This window comes from Cucumis melo, chromosome 4 (genome assembly GCF_025177605.1).
Source record: "Cucumis melo cultivar AY chromosome 4, USDA_Cmelo_AY_1.0, whole genome shotgun sequence".
NCBI lineage: Eukaryota > Viridiplantae > Streptophyta > Magnoliopsida > Cucurbitales > Cucurbitaceae > Cucumis > Cucumis melo.
Genome location: NC_066860.1, coordinates 34424721 through 34449910, shown reverse-complemented (window position 1 = coordinate 34449910; position 25190 = coordinate 34424721). Strand labels below are relative to the sequence as shown.

The following is a 25190-nucleotide window of genomic DNA, read 5'->3' as shown; positions in this document are numbered from 1 at the left end:
TTAAAAAAACTTCGAAATGTATTATAATTACTAAAGAATAGCTTTTAAGTGTATTGAAATTCAAAATAATTTGGTAGTTTTTAATTCTCTATCAGTTTTTCAAAAAGAGGTAAAACATTAGTAATTTCTATAATTATGCACGTGGATTTTGAAAGTAATTGATTAATTAATTCAATTGGTTCCTAAGAGAAATAAAGTACATTATAAGAAGCCAAGTCGACGAGTCGGTAAGATAAAAACAAATTAAGCTTTGTTTTTAGTTTGTAATCTTTTATTAGCATTATTAATGAGATAATGTTGTAGGCTGAAGACTTTTTTTAAACATTAAAAATTACTATTGGTAGAGTAGGTGAATTCAACCTTTGACACAAAAGGTCAAGAAAATATATATGAATGTAGTTATAATAACAATTATAAACTATAAAAAAATCTAACTATATCCAAAAATATTAGAAGTTGTATTCCATTAAAACTACTTTAAAGCTGTGTGCTCATTATATATGATGGTACTGTGCTGATGTTGGAGACTAATGAAAGGAAGTAAGTATATGCCGACATGTCGAAAGTTGGGAAAAAAAAGGAGTTCCCCTCCAACCGGACCCACTTCAGAGTTAAAATGACAATAATTCAAAAGATCAAAACTTTTTTATTCCTGCTTTACCCTTTAAAACAAAAACAAACGGCCGCCCTTTTTTGTCGGGTTTTGTCGGATAATGTACCATTAAAATATCCGAGCCCGACCCGATTGGATTCTTCCATTCCTCTTTACATTTATAAGTTCTTTTTTTTTTCCCAAATCCCTTGAATAATGTATAAAGTCCAACAATTTTATTTCTGTAAACTTGTATCATTCACAGATTTTCAATGGTAATAATGGAAGAAAAGATATTCATTCATCAGTACTCGTCAAAAATGTCGAATACCCTACCACTGGACTTTATAACCCTGATTTTTTCTTTTTTGATTAAACAATCCAATTTTAGAATTTCTATTATATCTTAAAAGAACCCATAAATATTTTGTATCAATAATATCGACATTGTAAACGTGGAAACCATCTTTTTCTTCTTTAAATTGTCAGTTCAGTTTTACTTTTCGTAGACTAAAATGGAAGGTAAAATTTCGTATGAAAAAGGTATTTTAACTTTTATTTTCTTTTTCCTTTGTACGTTGTCAGTTGAGTTTGATTTTACTCTTAAGAAAAAAAAGGAAAAGAAAGTTGAGTTGAGTTGAAGTAGTAAAGCAAGTTTTTCACGGGGCCGTAAACAAAGAAAAGCCAATAGAATCTTTTTCTAAATTATATAGTAATTTCATCACATGTAAATGTGTATATATGTACGCCAACTTTTTTCCTACTTCCCTCTAACTTCTCCTATAAATATGTGCACTAATGAAGAGCATTGAAATCCACAAAAAGAAGAAAAGAAACAAGAAACTACTGAATTAAAATCAATCAGGTAAGAGATTAAAAGAAAAATGAATAGTAGTTGTCTGCAGAGTTGGCCGGAGCCGGTGGTGTGTGTGCAGTCGCTGGCAGAGAGTGGAATAAGTAAAATTCCGGGGAGGTACGTGAAGCCGCCGTCCCAGAGGCCAGATGGGGCGATGGTGGTGAAGATGAAGAATATTCCGGTGGTGGACATGGAGAAGGTGGAGAGTGGTGCGGCGGTGAAGGAGATGGCGGAAGCGTGTAGAGAATGGGGATTTTTTCAGATAATAAACCATGGGATAAGTGGTGAGATGATGGAGTGTGTGAAGGAGAGTTGGAAGGAGTTTTTTAATCAGCCGTTGGATTTGAAGAAACAATATGCAAATACTCCGGCGACTTATGAAGGATATGGAAGCCGGTTGGGGATTGAAAAAGAAGCCATTTTGGATTGGAGTGATTACTTTTTCCTCAATTTTTTGCCTTTGTCTCTCCGAAATCCAACTAAATGGCCTGCTTTTCCCCCTTCCTTCAAGTACGTTTTCATATTCTTCTTCTTCTCTCTTTTCTTTTCTTGTTTCTCCGTTGCACCTCATGTCGCATATCTGAAATTTCACCTAAGTTTGTCTACAAATTGTCCTGTGATGAACTTTTTTTCCTTTTTATAATTGCAAAGTGATGCATCGAGATGAGTGCAACACTGACTGTGCACCCAAATATTACTCCAAATAGAAGTCGGCTCCGTTGGCCATCGTGTTTAAAGTGCAAAACAAGAAGAAAATACTGCAGTTGAACTAGCCAATCAAGTTTTGGAAACAATAAGACTTAAATTGGCAACTATCTTTCAAGTGATAAAACTGTTATTTCATGTAGTGCAATCTTTTTATGGTTAAAAGTTAAAGTGAAGCTCATTAGGGTAGATAAACGAGCTTTGTTTAAAATTTTAGCGCACCATATCATTAAGTAGATAAATGAATTTCTTTTTCATTACAGTTTACAAAACCAACTTAACAACCTATCTATTGTTCAAACCCCATACTTTACCTTGTGATAAATTTTGCTTTAAAAAAAATTATTTTTTGTATGCAAATAATTGAGGAGTATGAATCTAGGTGCATGAAAATTTTATACTAATATTTTAAGAATTTGATTTGGATTGACTTCATAAGTCAAATGATCTTTCCACAGAACCTTGGTTTTGTCGGTTTTATGGTTTGCTGATTTATTTAGTAACTCATTTTTTTAACATATTTAGAAAACATTCAACGTTCAAAAGTTTAATATAGACATTTTTCCTTTACTATAAATTGAAGTTAGGGTTTATTTAAAGTCTCTATTTTGAATCTTTATCTTTTTGTATATATATTTTTCCCACTGCTTGTAATGGGTTGTTTTGGAATGTTCATGATATAACTTATATACAAATTTACATTAATCCATTCATTTACTAGTGGTTTTACGCTAATGAATTGAAGGGTTTAATTTTTTGGACAGGAAACTAATAGAAGAATATGGGGATGAGGTGGTGAAGGTATGTGTGAAATTAATGAAAGGATTATCAATGGGATTAGGACTTGAAGAAGAGTATTTATTAAATGCATTTGGAGGAGAAAAAGGAATAGGTGGTTCCATGAGAGCAAATATGTATCCAAAATGCCCACAGCCTGACTTGACCTTGGGGCTTTCCCCTCACTCGGACCCTGGTGGCATCACCATTCTCTTGGCCGACCAAAACGTCCCTGGCCTCCAAGTTCTCAAAGGAAATGATTGGATCACTGTTGACCCTATCCCTAATGCCTTCCTCGTTAACATTGGTGATCAAATTCAGGTTCGTTCTTTCGTAGATCTTACTATCTTTATAAGTTTTTATTGGTTTAAATAATATTACTCTTTCATGAATAGGATTGAAGGAGTAGATCTCTTTCTTTTCTGAATTTGGTCGCCCTTGATTGAGCCGAATTACGATAAAAGCTCAATCTAATGTAACAATATTTATTAACACTAATCGATAAATAATAATACTTTTAAAACAAAACAAAAAAAAATTGATTCTTTGGATTGGATCAATTTTGTCCATTAATGATAAAGCTGACTCTTGTCATTTTAAAAGTAAGAATTTAATTATAAATAAAACTTTACCAATAGTTTTCCTAGTTTGGTAAAACTGTCACAAATAATATTAATAATAGGATGAAATATTAATGAAGTTTTTATCAAACCATAAAAGCTAAGTTCTAATTATAAACTATATGGATAAAATTTTTACTTTTTTTTCAAATTATAGGGATCAAATTTACAATTTAACCCTAAAATGAAGATGATAGGCTGTGATATATTTAGTCGAATAGAAATTACTAATATATACGAGATTAATATGTTATTTTATTTTGCTTTTTAATTAGGTGCTAAGCAATGGAATATATAAGAGTGTGAAGCATAGGGTGATGGTAAATCCAAAGAAGGAAAGAGTTTCATTGGCTTTCTTCTACAACCCCAAAAGTGATTTGATAATTGAACCAGCCAAGGAGCTTCTCACCAAAGATAGACCATCACTTTTTCCACCCATGACCTTTGATGAATATAGACTTTACATTAGGAAAAAGGGTATTTGTGGAACTTCAAAACAACAATAACAAATATCCTAAATCAATTTAATTGTTATTAATTGTTAGTCTTTAATTTCCTTAAATTATTCAAGAGTTATTATGTTGAAAACCTTTTCTTTTCTTTTTAATTTGTTATTTTGTTTATGTTTGTTTTTCTTTTTTCTTTCTTTTTTTTTTTCTTTGTTTCTAAATTTGCCACTTTGCCATTGTCAATGTTAGAATTATCTATTTCCCTTTGGTCTTGATGTGAAAACCCTTCAATAAAAATTGTTATTGTCTATTCTTCTTCTTTCTTTTTATTTATTTATTTTGACAGATAATGATTATAATTTTGTCTATAATTTTGTCATGAAACATAAAAGTCTGACTCCTCCAACATAGACATGACTAAAATTACGAAATATATCATAACTCATAAATGTGATGATAACGAAAACAAACAAATTAATCTCAGTTTCTCTACCTAAAGGTTTGATTTGATATTTGATTTGCTTTATTATGTTTTGTTTTTACCAAAATATGATTGTTTATCAATAATGTTTCTTAAGTTCAATTTTTCAAAAAAAAAATAATAATAGTACTAATAATAATGAAAGAAAAAAACATGGATTAAATCTATTATGATTAATTTATTAAATAATTTACCGTCGTAAAATTTTAGTCAAAATAAATATAATTCAATTGGTATTAATTTATTTAATTAAATTAGATGTTGAAAATTATTATATGATTTTTTTTAAAAAAAAATATTTATAAAGTTCTCAATTTTGTGTTTTTTAAAAATATTGATATCTCTCCCAAATAATTAATTTAGTCAAGTAGCCCTTAAATAATATATTGTTAATCAATGAAATTAACAATAGCAAAGTTGAGGTGTCAATTAAAGTAGTGTTCTTTTTTTTTGTTTTGGTTTTGGTTTTTGGTTTCTTGACCACTTTTTCCAACAATTAAAGTAGTGTTCTTTCTCACTTTTCTTACCAATAACTTTTGTAGCATTAAAATATAATGTTACACTTTATAATTAAAAGCTAACCACATTAAATTCAAACCTTACCCAAATTGACCTACATGGTCAATCAACATATGCATTTAAAATGTAACTTTATTGATTTTTCTGTATTTCTCATATCAAATATTACAGCATACATGTATATTTATACACAAAATTAAGGTTAAATAAGGGAAGAATAATAGTGTTAAATACAGCATAATCTCCTCCATGATATTTGAGCATAATCTCCTCCATGATATTTGAGCATAATCTTCTCCATGATATTTGCTCTAATTTCATTAATACCCTCCCTCAAACTCAAGATGGGAGTGTCGAGACCACCTTGAGTTTGTGAATTAACTGAGTGAAACGAGGAGAATGGAGAGCTTTGGTGAATATATCCGCAGGTTGATCGGTGGTAGAGATGGGTTGGAGATGAAGTGTGTTGCTCTGTAGGTGGTGGCGAACAAAGTGACAGTCATTCTCAATATGCTTTGTTCGTTCATGGAATACATCATTGTGTGCAATCTGAATAGCACTGTGATTATCACAATGAAGAATAGTGGGTGATGTCTGTGGGGCCCCCATATCAGTAAGAAGCCAACGCAGCCAAATTAATTCTGAAGTAGCATCAGCCAGTGCACGATATTCAGACTCTGTGCTGGAACGGGAAACAACAGATTGTTTCTTACTTCGCCAGGAGATAAGAGCGTCACCTAGATAGAAGCAATAGCCAGTGGTAGACCGTCTATCAGTAGGATCACCCGCCCAATCAGCATCAGAGAAACCAGAGAGAACCAGGGAGGATTGGGAGGAGAACTGTAGACCATGACCCAAAGTACCTTTGATGTAGCGAAGAATGCGAAGGACGGCAGTGAAGTGAATTGTACGAGGGGCAGCCATGAACTGACTAACAATATGAACTGCATACGCAATATCTGGACGAGTCACAGTTAGGTAAATTAGGCTGCCAACTAGTTGCCTATACAACGTGGGATCTTCAAGGGGAACACCATCAAAAGGAGTGAGACGCACATTCGGATCCAGAGGTGTTGAGAAAGTGGCAGAATCAGTAATACCAGATCGATTGAGGAGGTCAGACGCATATTTTGCTTGAGATAAATAGTAGCCACTAGATGATGAGGAGATCTCAAGACCAAGAAAATAGTTGAGATTTCCTAAGTCCTTCATCTCAAAATGCTTACCCAGGTAACATTGCAAATCAGATATGGCTTGAGGGTCATCACCTGTAATAATCATGTCATCCACATATAAGAGAAGGAGAACAATACCATTAGGCGTCTGACGAGTAAATAAGGCGGAATCATGAGAACTGGAGGTGAACCCGAGTTGTGTAATGGTTGAACTAAAGGTTGCAAACCAAGCTCGAGGAGCCTGTTTGAGGCCGTAGAGAGCACGGCGAAGAAGGCATACTTTCTGTGGTGGTGGAGTAGTGCCAGGTGGTGGTTTCATATAGACTTCTTCAGATAGGGTTCCATTTAGAAACGCATTTTTAACATCCATTTGAAGAAGGGGCCATTGTTTTGCAGCTGCAATGGCTAGAAGACTACGGACAGATGTCATTCGAGCTACTGGAGCAAATGTTTCTTCATAATCAATCCCATATTCCTGAGAATATCCTTTAGCAACAAGACGTGCTTTGTATCGTTCAATAGAGCCATCAGAGTGCGTTTTTATTTTAAAAATCCACTTACAGCCAATAGGTTTCTTACCAGGAGGTAGGTCAACATAATCCCAGGTGTGAGTTTTGGCTAAGGCTTGAAGTTCATTATCCATTGCTTGCTGCCACAAAGGGTTAGTACTGGCTTCCTTATACGAGGAGGGTTCAACTAAAGACATGATAGTAGAAAAACAATGGTACTCTTTGAGATGAGAAGGAGTTTCTCTTACCCGGGTGGATCGTCGGACAGGTGCATGTTCAGGTTCCTCACAGGGGACAGATGGGAGTTCCGGGAGTGCGGAGGTAGTGTGCGATTCAGTGAGCTCAGATGTGAGTGGGGGACAAGATGTAGTGTTGGATGGTGAATCAGGAGTGGGAAATAGAGGGGTAGAAGGATCAGTAAAGAATGAGTGCGGACTAGATAGAGAGGCATGAAATGAAGAAAGACTAGAAAACATACGATGTTCCCAAAAGGTGACATGGCGAGAAATACGTAATCGTTGAGAGATAGGATCCCAACAACGAAAACCTTTATGTTCGGTGCCATAACCCAAGAAACAACAGAGACGAGCACGAGGTTCCAGTTTGGTATGTTCATGGGAATGTAATAACACAAAGCATGCACACCCAAAGACTTTGAGATGAGAGTAAGTTGGAGGAGTACCGTATAGTCGTTCAAATGGGGAAATATTGTGTATGACCTGAGATGGAAGGCGATTGATGACATAAACAGAGGTGAGGGCAGCCTCTCCCCAAAATTTTTCAGGACAGGATCCAGAAAGGAGTTGGGCACGAACAGAGTCTAAAATGTGGCGGTGTTTGCGTTCCGCTCGTCCATTTTGCTGGGAAGTGTGAGGACATGAGCGTTGAATCAAAGTGCCTTGTTGTGCAAGGAAGGAAAGAAAACGAGAGTCCTTATATTCCATTGCATTATCTGTGCGAAGAATTTTGATTTTGCTAGAAAATTGTGTTTGAATCATATTTGCAAAATCAACATATATTTGATATAAGGAGGAACGATTTCTGAGAAAGTAAATCCAAGTGAATCGAGAATAATCATCAATAAATAACACAAAATATCGATAACCATTAACAGTAGGACATGGAGCAGGTCCCCAAATATCAGAGTGAATTAGGCCAAAAGGTTTATCACATAAAGAAGCAGATTTAGGAAAGGACAAAGCAGGTTGTTTCGCCATTTTGCAATGTAAACAATCAAAAGTATTAAACTGAGAAACATTGTTTAAAAGACCAGTAGAAGTTAAACTACGAAGTTTATTAGAGGATGCATGACCTAAACGAAGATGCCACTGAAATAGAGTGTTATCAGTGACGGGAGCAGAGATGGCTGGAAACACAGGAGAATGTTGTAGGGATGTGAGCTCAAATAATCGACCCACCTTCCGTCCCGTACCAATCACTTGTCCCGTCTGAGAATCCTGAACCTGACAACCATGAGAGGAAAAAATAATAGTAAGTCCGAGATCACATAATTGACCAACAGAAGCTAGGTTGAATGTGAGATTTGGGACATGATAGGTGTTGGAAAGTTTGATGGTGGGTGTATTAACGGTGCCAATGTGGGAAATAGACATGGAATTACCATCAGCAGAGTGGATCGGGGGAAGTGATTGAACAGGAATATGAGATGATAATAAGGAAATGTCAGAAGTCATGTGATTACAACAGGCAGAGTCAAGGAGCCAAGAGGTACCTGGGGTGACAGCAAGAGCAGTAGATTGGGAAGAGATCACCTGTTTCAGTAAATCATGAAGATCAGTCAACTGAAGACTCGAAGGTTCAGTGATGTCAGATGTAGCAGCAGCAACAACAGATGAAGAACCGGCTTTATGGGAAAATTTGGGTTTGTGTGAATGACCAGGAGGGCGGGGTGGGCGTGTTGGACAATTATCCAAAATATGACCTCGTTTGTGACAATACCTGCACTCAATAGTAGGACAGTTAGCAAACTTATGACCATGAAGTTTGCAATTCTTACAGAAGATGGTCTCATTAGCTTGTCGGAGATGAGTAGTTGCAAGGGCGACATCAGAGTGCAGGGAGGAGACAATGCCAAGTCTTTTCTCCTCAAATAAGATTTCTTGAACAGCAGCATCAAGAGATGGCAGAGGATTACGATGTAACAGAGCAGCACGAACGGATTCATATTCTGGTCGGAGACCCATTAATACTTTGATGAGACGAATATGATCAGGGCTAATTTTTGCTTGATCCAACTGAGTCCAAATAGGCTGAAGGGTGGCGAGATATTCATTCACAGATTGTCCCATTTCCTGATTGAGACTAACAAGTGTAGAGTGCAGCTGATAATAATGAGCCAGTCCTATAGACTGAAAACGTGTGTATAGAAAATCCCAGAGTTCTTTTGCACTATCAAAGGCATCAAACTGAGTGTGGATGGCTGGAATAGAAGTATTACCTAACCAAGTGATAATTTGGTGATTTTTGCTGTCCCAATCCTCAAGTCTTTCAATGTACTGAATATCCTCTGCACTGGTTTCATGGACAATAGGTTTGACAGGTTTGGTAATATCTCCCGTGACGATACGCCATAATTTTCGACCTATTAGAAAACTCCTCATTTGGTGGGCCCAGGTAATATAGTTTGTGCCATCAAGGATGGTGCTAATGGGGCGAGCTACGTCATTTTTCTCCATCTCGTCGAACAGAGGGGGCGGAATTAATCTCACGGCTGATTTCAAGTGGTATACAGGAATACAGGAACACAGATTTCAAGTGGGCTAGTGGAGATCTCAAGTGGGCTAGTGGGCTAGTGGGGGTGATATTTTATATGGTTTATATAGTGGGCTAGGAAGGTAGAAGTGGGCTAGTGGGCTAGTGGGCTAGTGGGTGTCTAAAAAACGTGGAACTTGGCAGATCTGGACCTTAAACGATATGGGTACAACAATTTGAAGCCAATCGAAGAAATGACTCGTGGGTTTCACCGCCACGGCTCGCCAGAAGTGACGGAGAGAAAGTGGGTTCGTGAGTAATACCTTGAACGTGAGGGTGTCTGCTCGTGTCAACGTGAATTCATAGGTCTTCGCGGACGGACAGACAGAGATTGAGGTAGAGATCGCAAGGTCTTCGCGGACGAACAGAGGCTGGAACGGTCGACGATGGCGGACGAACAGAGATGGAGATCTGGGTATTTATGTCTTTGAGTAGCAGATGAACAGAGGTAGACGTAGAGATCTGTAGATCTGTATCAGTTTCGTCTACAAAACTAGTCCTCGCCGAACAATGGCTGAGGCGGGCGAGTAATGGTTGAGGCGAACGAATCAGAGGCTGAGGCAGAGATCTAAGATCTGGAACAGAGGCTGAGGCTGAGAACTGAATGGAGGATGAGCAAGGGTCGACGGCTGAATGGAGGACAAAACAGAGTTTTCCGGCGACAAACAGATTAGGGCTCTGATACCATGTAACTTTATTGATTTTTCTGTATTTCTCATATCAAATATTACAGCATACATGTATATTTATACACAAAATTAAGGTTAAATAAGGGAAGAATAATAGTGTTAAATACAGCATAATCTCCTCCATGATATTTGAGCATAATCTCCTCCATGATATTTGAGCATAATCTTCTCCATGATATTTGCTCTAATTTCATTAATATAAAACATGTTGGAAAATTTCGATTAAAAAAAATTAAAGGAATAGAAGATAGTTGTTACATAATTGTATTATTATGTGAGAGTGATTTTGAAATTGTTAAAATAAATTTTATCATTGATCTATTAAAAAAATCAAAGTTCCAAGCTTGACCCAAGAAAAAGTTCAACATGCATCAGACACGCTTATTGGGACGAACTTGAGTCATTCCAACATTTTAAACAGAGGCTCATAGCTCAATCTGTGAAACCTATTTAATTAGCAGAAACCCTTCGACTCTTCAAACATACTATATTAGTAATGGTTCTTGAATTATTTACCTTTTTTCTTTGAAACCCAACTAATTAAATGTCATGCCTTTTCTCATTTTCTAAGTATGTTTTCATTTCCTCGTCTTTTTTAATTTTTTTCTTCTTATGACTTCGATGCATTTCAAATGGCATTGATTTACATGCAACCTACTTAAGTATAAAATTACAAATTATCACATGATAAAAAAAATTCGTCTGTATAATCCAAAAGAATGGTTTAAGATGGAGGGTGACTTCTAAAATTGAGACCAAACCCTAAGTTTTGCATTTGAGTCGGTTGAGTGAAGGTTTGTGTGGGTGCTACAAAGGGAAGCAGTCAAAAAGCACGTTTTGAATGCAATAAGGGTTCCATTTTTGTAAAGCCACAAAGTCCATCTCCACCAATTGGCTTTACCCCATATTCTAATCTACACTCATAAATATATACATACATACATATATATATATACACACATACATACATACATATGTCTGTATGTACATATATAGAATAGTTATACCAATTTTAGAGTCAATTAATTTATACCATATTCAAATATTATTTAAAAAAATATATCAAGAATACATATAATTCTATTTTTTAATTTTCAAAAAGTGTGCTAATACTTCGAATTATTTAATTAGGTTATTTTAAAAAAAAATTCAACATTCATTCATAATGGGTGTAAATTTCTTGGAATATGTATCAATTAAATTCTCTAGAGAGACGACAAAATGTGATATAGGGAAAATTTTCAAAGAAAACGTAAAATAGAACTCTAAAATGATTGGCTTGTGAAATATTGGAGTTTTAAATGACACAGTAGAAAGGAATAATTATCTACACTTTGAAACGAAAAAATCAAATTTCAAATTGTAACAATAATTAAATTAGGGTTATATCTTTCAAGTATACCTTCACATATATGTAATACTTCTTTTGAACTTCTTTGCTGAAAAAAATATATTTTTCAAGTTTATAATTTGAATTTGTACAAGTATCTTTTAAAAATAATCGAAGTCTAAAAATGCATTAATTTATAATTTTAGTCATGCATTATTTCATTTAAATACAAAAAAAAAAGTGTATATTAATCAACTAGATAGTAATTTATATATTCTATTAATTAGTATCGAAACAAGAAATTGAATACATTAGTTGCATTGGTCTCTTGGACAAATTCAGTTTGTTATTGTACAAATTTTGAATGGCTTTTCCTGAAAAATATTCAAACAAGTCAAGTCAACTTTAGCTCTAAAACGACATCTCGACAATGAAATTTGATACAAACTACGTTAACGTATTATTACAAATGCCTAGCATGAAAATCGAACATATATCAAATAATGGAGGGGGGGGGGGGTGCATGTTTAGTTTACTTTTATTCAAATATTATTGTTTTTACTTTGAAAGTTCCTTATGTAAGTACTTTTCCTATGCTTTTTCATTTTGTGGTAGGGAACCTAAAACCCCAACACCAATTCAACTTTCTGCCTATCATCATTTTAAACATGCCCATTTACATATTTATTTTAATCAAATGAATAATATTAACCAATATTTGATAAAAATAATAATATTGGTCAAAACATGTGTTACAACTAACCTAGCCTAGGGCTTCTTCTATCTCATGCATTACTTTTGGTTTCTCAAACAATCCATTATAAAAATAAGACTTACTACCATGTGTGGCACATTCCCACTTGTAATATAAAACTTTGGATATATTTTACTTGGCAATAATGGAAAAAAAATTTAGTTTTTGAGAACTAACAAATATATTATAAGTGGAACTTTTTTTAACATGGTAGTAAGGTTTAGTTTTACAATGCAAATGTTTTATAATGATGACTCAGCTTTCTATATATATATATATATATATATATATATATATATATATATTTAATTTAGTTGGAGAGAGATTAAATAGAGAAAAATGCATATGAAGAAAATTAAAGTGTTAGCAAGAGACGTAACTTAGAGAAGAAGAAAGCAAAGTTGTTGAGAAAGAGATTAGAAAAAGAACAAAATGATTTCACAGCCAAAGAAATAATAAAGTCAATGCATGAAAGCAAAGAGTATTGGAGAATAGTGGAATGCTAATGCATAAGAAGGCATAGGAGAAATGATATTTCAAAAATCAAGAATCCATATATTTTATTTATTATTATTTTGGATTTAAACATACCTAACTCAAATTTTGGAAATTGGTTGCTAAAGTGGTTGTTTGATAGCAAAAATTGGAATGAAAAGTACAACTTAATTAGTCACTTAACAAGAAAAGAATAGTTTTGTAGTTTAGTATTTTGTATTTTTTTTAATTATTTCAATTATTCTTTGTTTTTTTTAATTATTATTTTATCAATTTCGGTAATAAAAAATTTGTCAAATGGACTCAAAGTTAAAGTATATTGTATATTTTTTTTAAAAAATTGTCTATAATAAGCTTGTTTTCTTTCATAGTTTTTCACTCTTTTTTTTCATATATTGAGATTACTAAAATTGATATCATTTATATATTGATTACATAAATTACCTTTCAAGGGTGCATTTTCCTTTTGTCGTGGAAGGAAAGTACGTTTTCTTTTCAACGTAAACATTTATATGTCTAAAAAAATGTTCCTTTATTTTTATTTTGTAATATTTATTGTTGCATTCAAAGTTCATTTTTCAATTCACTACATTGTGCAAAACATTTGGGTACCTACTTGCATTGAAGAACTGAAATTGTGCCGCTGAAGAGTGTTTAAAAATAAGAAAATAGATCTTTTTAGAGGTGAAGAAGAAATCATCAGCATATATATATATATATATATATATATATATATATATATTCAGTTACATGTAGGTCAAGTGTCTAATTGTTGTATGGAACAAAGTTGAGTTTAGCAACCCTTCTATCAAGAGGAAAAAGATTGGATCCCCCAACCCTACGAATACTAAACTTAAAAAAATGAGATCAAAGTTGGAAACTATTAGATATTTGTGTAATATTGAGTCCAAACTCGATCATGTGTGTAGTTATATCTTTGGGTAATGTTATGAGCTAAGAACATGTGGGGTCTATGCAGTTGGGCCAACCACGAAGCCCTAACATGTGGGCATAATGGGCTTGGATCATTATGAATATTTGGGCTTCATGAAGCTGGGTTTAGAAAACAAACCTAGAAGCCTGAACTCTTGCCGGCTTAAGAAAGTTTGGCCCAGTGGCCCAACTACATCTCTCAACTTTTATTATTTCGTAAATTCAGAAATAAAATAAAATAAAAGATCAAAGGTCTATTGTTGTATAGTTAATTACAGTTTTACCGTGGTTAAAAGAGAAGGGAAACTGAAGAAAGTGGAGAGGAGATAAAAAATGAAAGGAGAACAGAGTTAAATTCTTTTAATTACTTTTTCAATTTAAAATTTTATACATGAATATTAAACGAGTCTTATTTCAATAGTCTTTTTCTAACTTATTCTTAAAAATTCAAGAATAAAAGTATATATTCTAAAGATTCTTAGATCAAACAACTCCCACAGGTGCATCTCTGTTGATGAAAGATTACACCCATACCATTCCTTTAGGCTCCACCAACTAATTTGTTGGCCAGTATTTAGCAACGTATCCGATCCATTAACAAAATAATAATAACAATAATTAAAATAAATAAGTAAATAAATGGGGGGGGTCCCTTTTTTTTTAATTGATAAGATAGTGGTTGTTTGGCTGATGAGCCGTACCTGTAGCTGGGGAAGAGCAATGTCTTGAAGCTACTGGCTGGTATTGCTGGACCCAAACACTGCCTTTTTACCACGACTTCTCACTTAACATCTTCACTTTGTAGCCTTGAAAGTGTTGCCAATAACTTTCATGGTTTCTTCTTCTTCTTCTTCTAGCATATGACAATTTGAAATACAAGTAGAAGAGTGGATCATCAATTTCCATAACCCTTCAAGACATTGCTTGAGATAATCATTCTAAAGTAAAGGATATATATACTACCATAATTAAATAAAGTGATATAGTTGAGACTCTTGCGAGAGGTCAACCTTCAGGATCCAACATACCCATGAGAATATGAACATATAAACTACAAATTCATACATACATTAAGAAATATTTTTACTATGCTCCATTAGTCAATTTCTTAAATCACCAGGGGTTCGTTCTTTTCGGCCATTTGTTTGTCTGCCTTTTAGTTTCTACTGTCTGCCTTTCTTCATGCTGCAAGAAGGACATTTATATTGTTTGATACTATCAGCCTTGGCAGGTGTTATCCTTACGCACTTTCCGTGGTACCACCTTTCGCAGATGTCACAGCCGATCCAGAACTCATCTGCACTGTAATTTTCACCACAGCTACCACAGAGGGTTTCACTGTGTTCATCGACATCCTCCTCGCAACTCTGTTCGGCAAGTTTTGGGTTGATTTTCACCTGCCCATCGTTGGATCTCTAAAATAGAGACGTATCAAGTTAATAGGTGCTCAGAAGCTTTAAAAAGTTTCTCCCCAAAATTTGTTTACACAATGGTATGACAATCAACAACGGACAAGGATTATGTTGTCCAATCCCCTCCCCAGGATTCAATGAACCGAACCCCAGGAGAAAATTGTACACATGAAGTTTTATTGTGAATTATCAAAAAACATGATCAAATAACTAAACCTTAGAGCTTCCTTGTGATCTGCTTCCACTATCTACACTAGGCTTCTCTTTGACAGGCTTCCGTTCTGTCACAACTTCAAAGACAGTGGGAAGATCATTCATCAAGCTAAATAAACGCTTTCTGTCATTATATGGTTAGTAAGATGGAAAAAGTTAGTTCATAGTTTTACAGAAAACAACATCATTATGTAATCACATTAAATAAACAGTTAAGTAGATCTCCATCCTCTTAAAACCGCAATTACTCAAACAGTAAAAATGTAAGGTAAATCAACCACGATAAGCTGGGAAACAAAAGAAAATTGTGTGGTTGCGATAGTTGGTTATGGACTTATCACCTATATGTCAGAAAGAGTATTTACATATGATGCAAGAAGAAACAATAGAAAAGAAAATTGGCATTACTTATAAAAGTTCACATAAATGCAGAATTAAAAAGAATTCTATTTGATTTAACAGAACCTCCCTAACTTATAGCCCGCAAGCAAAAAAGTCGAACAGTTTACCTTTCGTTTCGGTTAAGCCTTGCTCCAAAATAGAAAGCCACAGAGAGCAACCAGGAATCACTATGTACAGCAACAAGAGATAGCCAATCTTTTCTGTTCATGCCATCTCTTGCAAAATTAATTCCAAGGGCAGGCTCAGGAAGCTCCGGTGGGACCTCTTCTACTGGAAGAACCACTTCCCATGTTTCATTAGGATGTCCATATAGACACAAATTTTCCTTATCTGAAAATGTAGTAATCAAAGTTAAAAATATATGAGAAGCATCTAAAACGATAGTAAATTTCTGGTCTCAGATAAGAAATGAAATAGAAAACCAATCCATGCACTGTGGTACACACCAGTTACTGCCTAATTAAGATAACGTAAGTGTATGTAAAAAAAAAAATCCAGGATCTCGATATAAGATCATAAAAATTGAACTTTGAATTCAAGAAATTAAACAAACATTCAATCTGAAGCATCTGCCAATCCTTTGTCATTAAAGGAGATTAGGACATACTAACTTTACTCATTATGCATCAAATGCTCGTTAAATTCGTCAGAAATTTGACATTTAGCTAAAAAGAAACAGTAAATATCACTTTTTTAAGGAAAAAAATCATCTAGAAAGAAACGGCGCAGAATTATAAAAATTGAACTTCAAATTCAAGAAACAAACAATTAACCTGAAGCAATTGCCAAAACTATGTAATCAAAAGTGATTAGGAAACAATATCTAAACTCACTATGCATCAAAAGCTCGTTAAACTAGTCAGAAATTTGGCATTTGGCGATACAAAAATGAAAACTAGGCAGAATTTAGAAAGACGCCTGACCTGGATCACAAAGGCCGTAGAATTCATCGACATCTGAGAATAAGAAGAAGAAGAAAAGGAAAATCAGTGATGCAGACGATGTTATAAGGAAAAAAAAAGAAAATAGAGAGAAGGGAGGGAGAGAAAAAGACCGTGAGCAAGGGCGCGAACAAGAGCGGCACGGCGAGCAGTGTAATCTTTGAAAATTTCTTCGACGGTTTTGGGAGTGGTGGAAGGAATTTCCATGGCGGAAAGAGAAAATAGGAGATCTGAAGAGAAGAGAAGGAAGGAGTAATGCTAATGCATGAGTTTTGGAAAGAAGAGAGCGTAAGAGACAGAGATCCATCATGTTTGTAAAACGTCAACACCGCAAACCGGAGGTTGGAATCTACATTGACGTTAACCAATATTACTAATGACTATTCTCACTCCTTAACTTTTTATTTCCCCAACCTCCTCAACCACTCCTTTTTCTATTTTACTTTTTAATCTATTATCCATTTTCACTTTTCTTTTTTCTTATAATCTTTTTACCACTTATGTGATTATTGTATTTTTTATATTTTGAGAGACATTTGTTTGATGATTAACTATAAAAAAAAATGTATATATTCTCCTTCGGTAATTGATCTTTCATACTTAGAGTAGCATCTTTTATTTGGGAAATTGTCAACAAGGTGGGTAAACCTAAACTATTTATATATCTTTATTATTTACTTCTTAAAATTAAAATTTGTTGAGTTCTTAAACTTTTATTTAATTATAGATTTCGTAAAATGGTTGAGTTTAAGTTTTTCCAAATCTCAATTATTTTTCCTATTTGTATCCTTGAGCATCAAGACCAACTTTGGAGTAGATAATACTATGAATTTAACCAAGATATTAATTCTAAGATGATAATAAATATAAATTTTTCTTTTAAAAGATTAAATATTATAGCAAATTAGCAGAAAACTGCACCAGTTTTGATTTACATTAGTAAATCTTTAAGATTTATTTTCAAAACTGTCGTGGATAAAACTAAGAGATTAAGCAAATATTAATCATTTTAGTTAGGAAAAAAGGGAATTTGAGATCCAAAATTAACAGAATGGATCATCATAATTTTCAACCCAAGTATACGTCAATGGTAAGCTTAGAATGAATGTCCGCAGTTATTTTAATATGCCAATATTCTATGCTCCCTAATACTATAGGACAAGAGAGAAGGTTATCAGTGCTTTCTATATTATATTGTAAAAGCTAAATTATAAAAAATATCTTTTAACTTAACTTTATGTTTCAATATATCTGTACTTTTAAAAATTGAAATATCATTCCCGACTTTTCATGAACTATCCTTAGAATAGAAATTCTTTAAGAAAATTTAATGGAAATTAAGTATCTAGAGGTGTGGTTAATGACCTAGAATAGTGTGATGCGGTCATCCAAATTCTTGTTCTAGATTACTTTCACACTATTCTAACCCTAATTTTCATATGAAATTCTAAAGAATTTCTACACTGACAAAATATATGAGTAAAACTAGTCAAAGAAAAGCAAAAACCAATCCAGAAGACAAGAACCAGAACTATGAAAAACCACAACAAATGATGAAGCAGCTTCCACGTCATGAATGTCTACATCCACTAATGATCAGGCTACCAGAAGCGATGTTTGTGCTAATTGTTGTTGGGAGGGGACATGGAAGTATTATAGTAGTTTTCCAGCTCAGATTCATAAATTGCATTTGCGAAGAAATGAAACATTCAATTTCAAGCTACTAAACTCAACATCTCGTTCATTTTATTGCATCCAAAAAGACACTAATATACTTCTTACAATACCCTATAAGAAAAAAGAAATATATATATATATACGACGAATAGAATGAGTTACCATCTTCTATGAAGAGGTTAATAACTGATTGATCCCCATTTTTTGCTCTGACGTCAGTTTGATGGGGAACATAATGTTGAATTTGATTCTCAAATTCCCATTTCTTGAAGGTTCCTTAGGAAATGGCATCCCTTCTCCCATGACTACTTCTTCATAACTGGGCCCAACGACTGAATCGATCGGAATCATCAGGTTTCGACCACCAAGAGTTGTTAGATGCACAGTGTATCCTGTTAGAGCTTCAACCAGAGTGATCTCTTGGGTGGCAATAAGATCGTTGCCATCCCTTTTGAAAACCCTGTGAGGTATTTCATCAAGGGTAAGCACAACCTTTGAGGGTATTACTCTTGAATGTGGATCTCCCAATTCTGGAAATGTAATTTTAGTTCCCCTCTTCCATCCAGGCCTGATGTCTACTGCTACGATTTTATCCACTGTAGTAGGTCTCCTGTACGTAATAGCATCTTAAAATTATAGCAAAAACAAAATTAAGTTGTTACAGTGTCTAATTATGAACACTGAAAGCTCTTGCCTAATTGATACAAAGAGAAGTTACCAAGTTCACATAGGTCATGACTCATAAGACAAGAAATATGATCCCACAGGGACTTTAGCACTTTTCCTAATCCCAAAGGTCCTTCAGTTTTTCTCACTTCCAAAACATCCAAAGAGCGCGGGGGTGCGGGGGTGAGGGGGAACTTAAGCCAGTAGGCCATATCCATTTCAAAGAGAAGCCAAGTTTAAGTTGAAGAGATGAGTTTAGCTTGCTTTCTGAATAGATGGCCTCCAAAGAGAAAGTAAAGGATATAGTCTGTGCTTAGCCAAATTCCATGAAAAATATGTCCAAAACTAAGGGGCCAACTTCTAGTGAAAAGGAAGACAGTCTTGAGTCTTTACTTCAGCCTTACAAGTTACAAATGATAAAGTATTAGGCAGACACATAGTGGATTAGTATACGTTGGAATTCTCTTTTGGATACTAGAGAGTTGTTTTTACTCCCATCAGACGCTCCCACATGAAAACGTTTAACTTTCTTGGAAAATTTTCCTAACCCATTCACACAAGCTGGGACAAAACTTTAAGAAGCAAGGAAAAGGAAAGCATTAAAAGCGACTTCCATTTTCATTTTAGGCAAGTTTACTATCTAAAGAACGTAGACGGTTATACATGCAAAGTTCTCAAATAATTGATTAAGCACCCCTTTCTCTACTTCAGAACTTTGAGACCATTGACAAGGGTATAGAGTATAAACCATCCTAATCACAAGAAAACAAAAATAGCATCAGAATAAAGTCAATCTTCATCTAAAACTGAGGAACAGGGTTTAATTACACTACAAATAAACGAGAGCTCAGAAAAGTCTTGCAGTGACTAACCCAATATTATCGATGGCATCACTAGCAATCTTCATCTTCTTCACACAACCCGTGTATAGTTCTTCTAAACTACACAGCAAAGTCCTCTCTATTGTAGCACCTTTCCTCATATAATTGGAGCCAAGACCAACTCCATGTCTAAGGGAAGAATACCTATTATCACCAAACCAACCATCTGAAAAACTATAACCAGCAGCACGAGAGTGATCAGCCATGTGTTCCATCCCTCCAAAAGGGTTCGGAAAACCAAACAACCCCATAAACAAATCATTGGAACTACTTTTCACATCAAAGGAAAACCCAGTCGAAGAACCACTTGGCGATGGCGTTCCCATCTTCAAGTTTAAACCCTCCTCTCCTAACTGATCATACACAGCTCGTCTTTGAGGATCACTCAAAACCTAATTACAGACAGAATTAATAGAACCGATTAAACAACTATGAAGTGGCATTGAGATCAATGCGAAAGTTATACAGGAATCGAAGAGAAGATCGCGTATCTTACCAAATAAGCTTCTGAAATCTTCTTGAATTTGGCTTCAGCATCGCTTTTGTTCTCAGGATTCTTATCTGGATGCCACTTCATGGCGAGCTTCTTGTACGCTTTCTTCAAGTCCTCGTCGTTAGTATTACGATCAACCTGAAGAATCTTGTAATAATCAACGCCCATTCTTTCCGTCGTCTTCTTCCGTTTTCTCTTAGGCCTCGGCAATTTGGTATACTCAACTCTCTGCTTATGAATTGCATAAACATTCAACAGAAATTGGAATAATTTACATAATATATGTCAGAGAGAAAATTATACAAACTAGTCTCGATTTTTTTAAAACTGGTCTCGAGTTTTTGACAACTAGTCTTACAATATTAAGTTTTTTGGAAGAATATCCCTTATCAGTTATCTAAGAAACTATTCCGAATAGAATTTGAAATTTTTGTTGGAGAATATTAACATATTTTCAGAAAAGTTATTTTTAAATACTACTTTAAACCGTTAAAGATTCTCTCCAAACATAAAATTATAGTATTTTAAACAAAATATTGGATATTTTATATTGCACAAACTAAAATCTTAAATTATTTAGAATCTGTTTTCGTTTAGAATCAAATCAAACTTCATTGCACTATTTAACTAATCAAATTTAGATAATTAAACTTAATTTCTAACTTTAATAATTGACAGAAACAGTTTTATATTTTTAAACTAAAAAAAGAGCATTGCAATATAGCTTATTAATAATAAAATATAGTATATTTGTGTAACAGGGACAATAAGGATCTCAGTGGGCCCAACGGAACTATGGTCCAAATTCTAATCAAATTTATCCAGCCCATTTTCTTATCCGTTGCGATGTAATTGTCACTGGGCCTACTCGGTCTGGCCTAGGCCCAAATTCCGGTCCACGGCTTTCCACACATTAGACTCTAATATCTGAACTTATATTTCATTAATGTTTATGTTTTATATTATTTACAACAATGACTAATTTTCTTTGATAATTACCATAAAATTGAGGCACAAATACTATTTAGACTTAACCTAAAATTAATTAAACCATATTCTAAATTAGGAAACTCAAAGATCACTTATACTAAGTTACTTTCATTATTCTTCAATTATTTTTAAATATTAATTAAAGGAATATATTATAAAATATGTTTTGAAAATGTATTAAATAGGAGGTGCATAAGCCCGGTTGGAGAAAAATTATGGATCAACCCAAAGTATGTGGGTTGGAAAAAAATGAACCTATCGATTCAATTCGCAAGGGTCAACCCAACCGAAAAAAATCGGGTTGGGTTTAGGGTTTTTTTTTTCTTTTTCATATCTCCATAATTTTTGTAGACAGTTTTTCATCGATATGCTACAAGGTGACAAATATATATGTGTTATACATTCAAATTTCAAATATAGAATGTTCATTCAAAATGAGGTTTATTTCTAGGTTTTAGGTATATATAATCAGGTTGGGTTGGTTTAATCCTATCTCTAACTTGCACAACCCGACAAGCCAATTTAACATTTTTTCTTCAATTTTCTAACCCAACCCAATCCAACATAAAATTTTAGCCAACTCAACCCAAATATCTGGGTTGGGTAATTCAGGTTGGTCGGGCTATGATTTTTTTTTAACATCCCTAGTATTCAATATCTAAATATCCCTTATCCCTTATTAGATCTAAATTTCAGAAATATTCGATAGTCAAATTTACAATTTTCTAAGGATACAAAGATTTTAATTTGCAAAAAAAAGGTATTCAACTTTTTTTGAAAGAAATTAATTGTAGGTTGATTTTCAAACCTATCAAATTCAAATACTAATAATAATATAAAGGTTAAAACTTCCAAATTTATGATTAGAAAGAATTAATTATTTAACTAATGGTGATTAAGAAAACCCGTAAGATCAATTAATGAAACCGACACAATTTATCTATTTTTCGGGCTAATTATTGTTTTAAATTCAAAAGATAAAAAAATTATAAAATAAACAAATCGCTGACGTCAAATAAGGAAATTACTTCTCAACCAGACACCAAATCCAAACAAAATAAATAATAATTAGAATGATAGAAAATGTTAAACATTAGATGGGGTCACGGATACCATCAGTCAGGGTTGACGGCGATGGGAAGGGGTAGTTCATGAACCATTAAATAGAGACATTTTAATATTTTCTTTTACAAAAATACATTACTTATTTTATGTTATCAATAAATTGGGATTGGAATAAATCACAGTTTTCTTTGGCTACAATAAAGGGATAATTTAATTAAGTTATTTTAAGAAAGGAAAAGTAAGAAGTAGGCCTTCCGGGCGAACCAAGGCGGCAAAAAGCCACCGGCCACCCTCACCGCCACAATTTCGTCCGCCACAGAATTTTCCAACTGCTTTATCGCATTTATTTATTTTTAATTCTTCTCGGTCGTTGAAAATGATTGAGAGAGAGAGAAGCAGAGTCTTGTTTTCTTCCTGTTGAATTTGAGTCAATTTTTGGGATCTCTCTCTGTTTCTTCGATTCACGGTGGATATGGAGCAGATAGGTCAAACGGAGGTTTGTGCTCCGAGGTCTCTGCAAGTATGGCAAGCTTTAATGGATTGGCTCTGTTTCTTCTTTCATGTCATTGTTCAGATCGTGCGCGGTGCTCCTTCTTTGCCTCAGATTTTGTCCTACATCGGTTTTAGATTTCCTCTTCTTCCTTCATCTGCGCCATCTTTTAAACCCTTGCCTGCTGCTGAGCTTCCTCTTCATCAGTTTTCAACAAAGAAAATTAGCTCTCTTAATGATTTGGATGATGGTGGAGGTCAAGATCGCCCTCTGGAAAAAATCACGGTAATGTTCGTCGCGTTTTCTTCTTTTCTTCTATTTATTTTAAGAAAATCTGAGGCTAAATTGATGATTGAGGACATAGTAAAAGCGGTGAACATTAGGAACTGGCTCCATTTCCGTTTGCGATTGACTGATTTTCTGGATAGTTTAGCTTTCTTGTGTATGTGATTTCAATGTTTAGCTGTTATGTTGAATTGAATTCTTATTTCCGTTGGTTATGAGCTTCTCCCGTATTTATGTTGGGTATTATTGCTATCTTTATCCGGAGAACTATTGTTATAATGTTAAGAATGTACTTACGTACCAAGATTACTATACAGTTTATGCATTTAATGCTTCAATTGCCATTCAGGTTGTTCTTGATTTGGATGAAACATTGGTTTGTGCATATGAAACATCCAGTTTGCCGGCCGTTTTTCGAACTCAAGCAACAGAAGCTGGCTTGAATTGGTTTGAGCTGGAATGTGTATCCTCGGACAAGGTACCGCTCGAGATTTCTCTTCCAAGCCTACAGCCTTTCTAATTTTCTTTGAAATATATAGTTTATCGATTAATTTTGGTAGTTCTATTGAAGGAAGTTGAAGGAAAGCCAAAGATCAGTTATGTAACTGTATTTGAACGTCCTGGATTGCACGAGTTCTTGAGCCAGGCTGCTGAATTTGCTGAACTTATTTTATTTACTGCTGGTCTTGAAGGTATGGCATTGACTTATCACTATCTTTGCAACGTTTCTCTTGTTATTCTATTGTCATATGCGGTTTCTTGTGGACGTACAGGTTACGCTAAACCACTGGTTGACAGAATAGATACAGAGGGAAGATTTAGCCATCGACTTTATCGACCATCAACAGTTAGCACGTAAGTGTTTCTTCATATTCGCAGGATAAATATCTTTGGTGTAGTCTATGGTTTACCTCTTTTGAGTTTGGAGTCTGAGATTACTCTTTGCCTGGAATAGAACTCAGTCAAGCAAGCATTTCCATTGACGACAGATTTTGTGTTTTAAGGCTTTGTACATGCTTTTGGCTTTTAGTCATCTGAAAGAGGATACTGAATTGAAGAATACATATTTAAATTCAAAATTTATTGATTCTTTGCAGCATATTTTCATCTGTTCTGGTTTTTAGAGTATATGGAAATGGTGACTATCAATTTAGAATTTTAAGGGTTCTTTTCTTCTTGTTCAATTTTTAAAGATGCATCTTTATATTGCAGAGAATACAGAGAACACGTAAAAGATTTATCCTGTATACAGAGAGATCTCTCAAGGGTTGTTATTATTGACAACAACCCTTTTAGTTTCTTGCTGCAACCAATGAATGGAATCCCATGCATTCCGTTCTCTCCAGCACAGCCTGCTGATAATCAGGTAGGAGCTTCTCTTCCAACGACTCTCTTAACAGAATATGGATGGTCCACTCCATTAGATACTCACTTACCCTTTGTTCCATTATGTGTCTCCTTCAGCTTTTAGAGGTCCTCCTCCCCCTCCTCAAACACCTCGCCCTGGAAAAAGATGTCAGACCCATTCTGTACGAAAGATTTCACATGCCTGAATGGTTTCAGATCCATGGAATTCCTTAGCATGAGAAGTGCAAGAAAAACAGTAGCTACCATGTCGATTGAAGCTATGCTATTAAGCCAGTCTACGCATTCTTTCCATTTAGAACTTTAGGATATCGAGTAAGAAGAAATTCACAAGATATATTCACAATGTATGTTATATCCACCTTAGGTTAATGTATTGATTCAGCAAAACTGCAATCATTTAAAGAAGTGTACTCTTGAATCTTAATTCTTTTGTATAATTACACCTTAGGACGTCAAGAGGTAATCAGATGTATTCATAGAATTTTGTTATCCGTGTAAGTCTTCGGTTTCGGCTTAAAATGAGCTCCTCTTATTACCACATGCATGTTTACTTGATAGTTTCTGTCTAATACAGGAAGAGCTTCAGATATTATAAACCCGGAGACCAAATTACAACTCCTCCTGGGCTTCTTCATGGAAAGGAAAAGGCCC

General features: G+C 34.3%; 4 protein-coding genes across 6 annotated transcripts; 2 read left to right on the top strand and 2 right to left on the bottom strand.

The window, feature by feature from the left end:
* Positions 1-1371: 1371 nt before the first annotated feature.
* Positions 1372-4309, top strand: LOC103486290 (jasmonate-induced oxygenase 1-like). The gene is made up of 3 exons (XM_008444191.3): positions 1372-1958; positions 2918-3251; positions 3826-4309. Exons 1-3 carry the CDS (start codon positions 1477-1479, stop codon positions 4054-4056), a joined length of 1047 nt encoding a protein of 348 aa, XP_008442413.2. The 5' UTR covers positions 1372-1476; the 3' UTR covers positions 4057-4309.
* Positions 4310-14196: 9887 nt separating this feature from the next.
* On the bottom strand, positions 14197-16881 carry LOC103486291 (PHD finger protein ALFIN-LIKE 1-like). 2 transcript variants are annotated; one of them, XR_007820471.1, is made up of 6 exons: positions 16738-16881; positions 16607-16639; positions 15791-16013; positions 15285-15405; positions 14620-15071; positions 14197-14509 (listed from the first exon to the last, which is right to left on the bottom strand). XR_007820471.1 is itself a non-coding variant. In XM_008444192.3 (5 exons), the coding sequence occupies exons 1-5, from the start codon at positions 16829-16831 to the stop codon at positions 14820-14822; spliced, it is 723 nt and encodes a 240-aa protein (XP_008442414.1). In that variant the 5' UTR covers positions 16832-16881; the 3' UTR covers positions 14587-14819. The 2 variants fall into 2 exon arrangements, 1 of the variants encoding a protein (XP_008442414.1); XM_008444192.3 differs by lacking the exon at positions 14197-14509 and having other exon boundaries at positions 14587-15071.
* Positions 16607-20685, bottom strand: LOC103486292 (uncharacterized). 2 transcript variants are annotated; one of them, XR_007820470.1, is made up of 5 exons: positions 20345-20668; positions 19840-20240; positions 18464-18911; positions 16738-16854; positions 16607-16639 (listed from the first exon to the last, which is right to left on the bottom strand). XR_007820470.1 is itself a non-coding variant. In XM_008444193.3 (3 exons), the coding sequence occupies exons 1-3, from the start codon at positions 20507-20509 to the stop codon at positions 18470-18472; spliced, it is 1008 nt and encodes a 335-aa protein (XP_008442415.2). In that variant the 5' UTR covers positions 20510-20685; the 3' UTR covers positions 18338-18469. The 2 variants fall into 2 exon arrangements, 1 of the variants encoding a protein (XP_008442415.2); XM_008444193.3 differs by lacking the exons at positions 16607-16639; positions 16738-16854 and having other exon boundaries at positions 18338-18911; positions 20345-20685.
* A 1855-nt stretch (positions 20686-22540) lies between these two features.
* LOC103486293 (uncharacterized) lies at positions 22541-25058 on the top strand. The gene is made up of 6 exons (XM_008444194.3): positions 22541-23171; positions 23521-23649; positions 23743-23863; positions 23945-24026; positions 24384-24537; positions 24636-25058. Exons 1-6 carry the CDS (start codon positions 22869-22871, stop codon positions 24750-24752), a joined length of 906 nt encoding a protein of 301 aa, XP_008442416.1. The 5' UTR covers positions 22541-22868; the 3' UTR covers positions 24753-25058.
* Positions 25059-25190: the final 132 nt, after the last annotated feature.

What these genes read in the sequence shown, in the direction of transcription:
- LOC103486292 (XM_008444193.3), bottom strand. Translation starts at nt 20,509, where the DNA reads ATGGGCGTTGATTATTACAAGATTCTTCAGGTTGATCGTAATACTAAC. An exon ending in AGATTTCAGAAGCTTATTTG is followed by an intron (nt 20,241 to 20,344) that starts GTAAGATACGCG and finishes GTCTGTAATTAG; the next exon opens with GTTTTGAGTGATCCTCAAAG. An exon ending in GATGCCATCGATAATATTGG is followed by an intron (nt 18,912 to 19,839) that starts GTTAGTCACTGC and finishes TATTACGTACAG; the next exon opens with GAGACCTACTACAGTGGATA.
- LOC103486293 (XM_008444194.3), top strand. Translation starts at nt 22,869, where the DNA reads ATGGAGCAGATAGGTCAAACGGAGGTTTGTGCTCCGAGGTCTCTGCAA. An exon ending in AATGTGTATCCTCGGACAAG is followed by an intron (nt 23,650 to 23,742) that starts GTACCGCTCGAG and finishes GTTCTATTGAAG; the next exon opens with GAAGTTGAAGGAAAGCCAAA. An exon ending in ATTTACTGCTGGTCTTGAAG is followed by an intron (nt 23,864 to 23,944) that starts GTATGGCATTGA and finishes GTGGACGTACAG; the next exon opens with GTTACGCTAAACCACTGGTT.
- LOC103486291 (XM_008444192.3), bottom strand. Translation starts at nt 16,831, where the DNA reads ATGGAAATTCCTTCCACCACTCCCAAAACCGTCGAAGAAATTTTCAAA. An exon ending in CTACGGCCTTTGTGATCCAG is followed by an intron (nt 16,014 to 16,606) that starts GTCAGGCGTCTT and finishes CTACATTTTCAG; the next exon opens with ATAAGGAAAATTTGTGTCTA. An exon ending in GATCACAAGGAAGCTCTAAG is followed by an intron (nt 15,072 to 15,284) that starts GTTTAGTTATTT and finishes TCTCTATTTTAG; the next exon opens with AGATCCAACGATGGGCAGGT.
- LOC103486290 (XM_008444191.3), top strand. Translation starts at nt 1,477, where the DNA reads ATGAATAGTAGTTGTCTGCAGAGTTGGCCGGAGCCGGTGGTGTGTGTG. An exon ending in GCTTTTCCCCCTTCCTTCAA is followed by an intron (nt 1,959 to 2,917) that starts GTACGTTTTCAT and finishes TTTTTTGGACAG; the next exon opens with GAAACTAATAGAAGAATATG. An exon ending in ACATTGGTGATCAAATTCAG is followed by an intron (nt 3,252 to 3,825) that starts GTTCGTTCTTTC and finishes CTTTTTAATTAG; the next exon opens with GTGCTAAGCAATGGAATATA.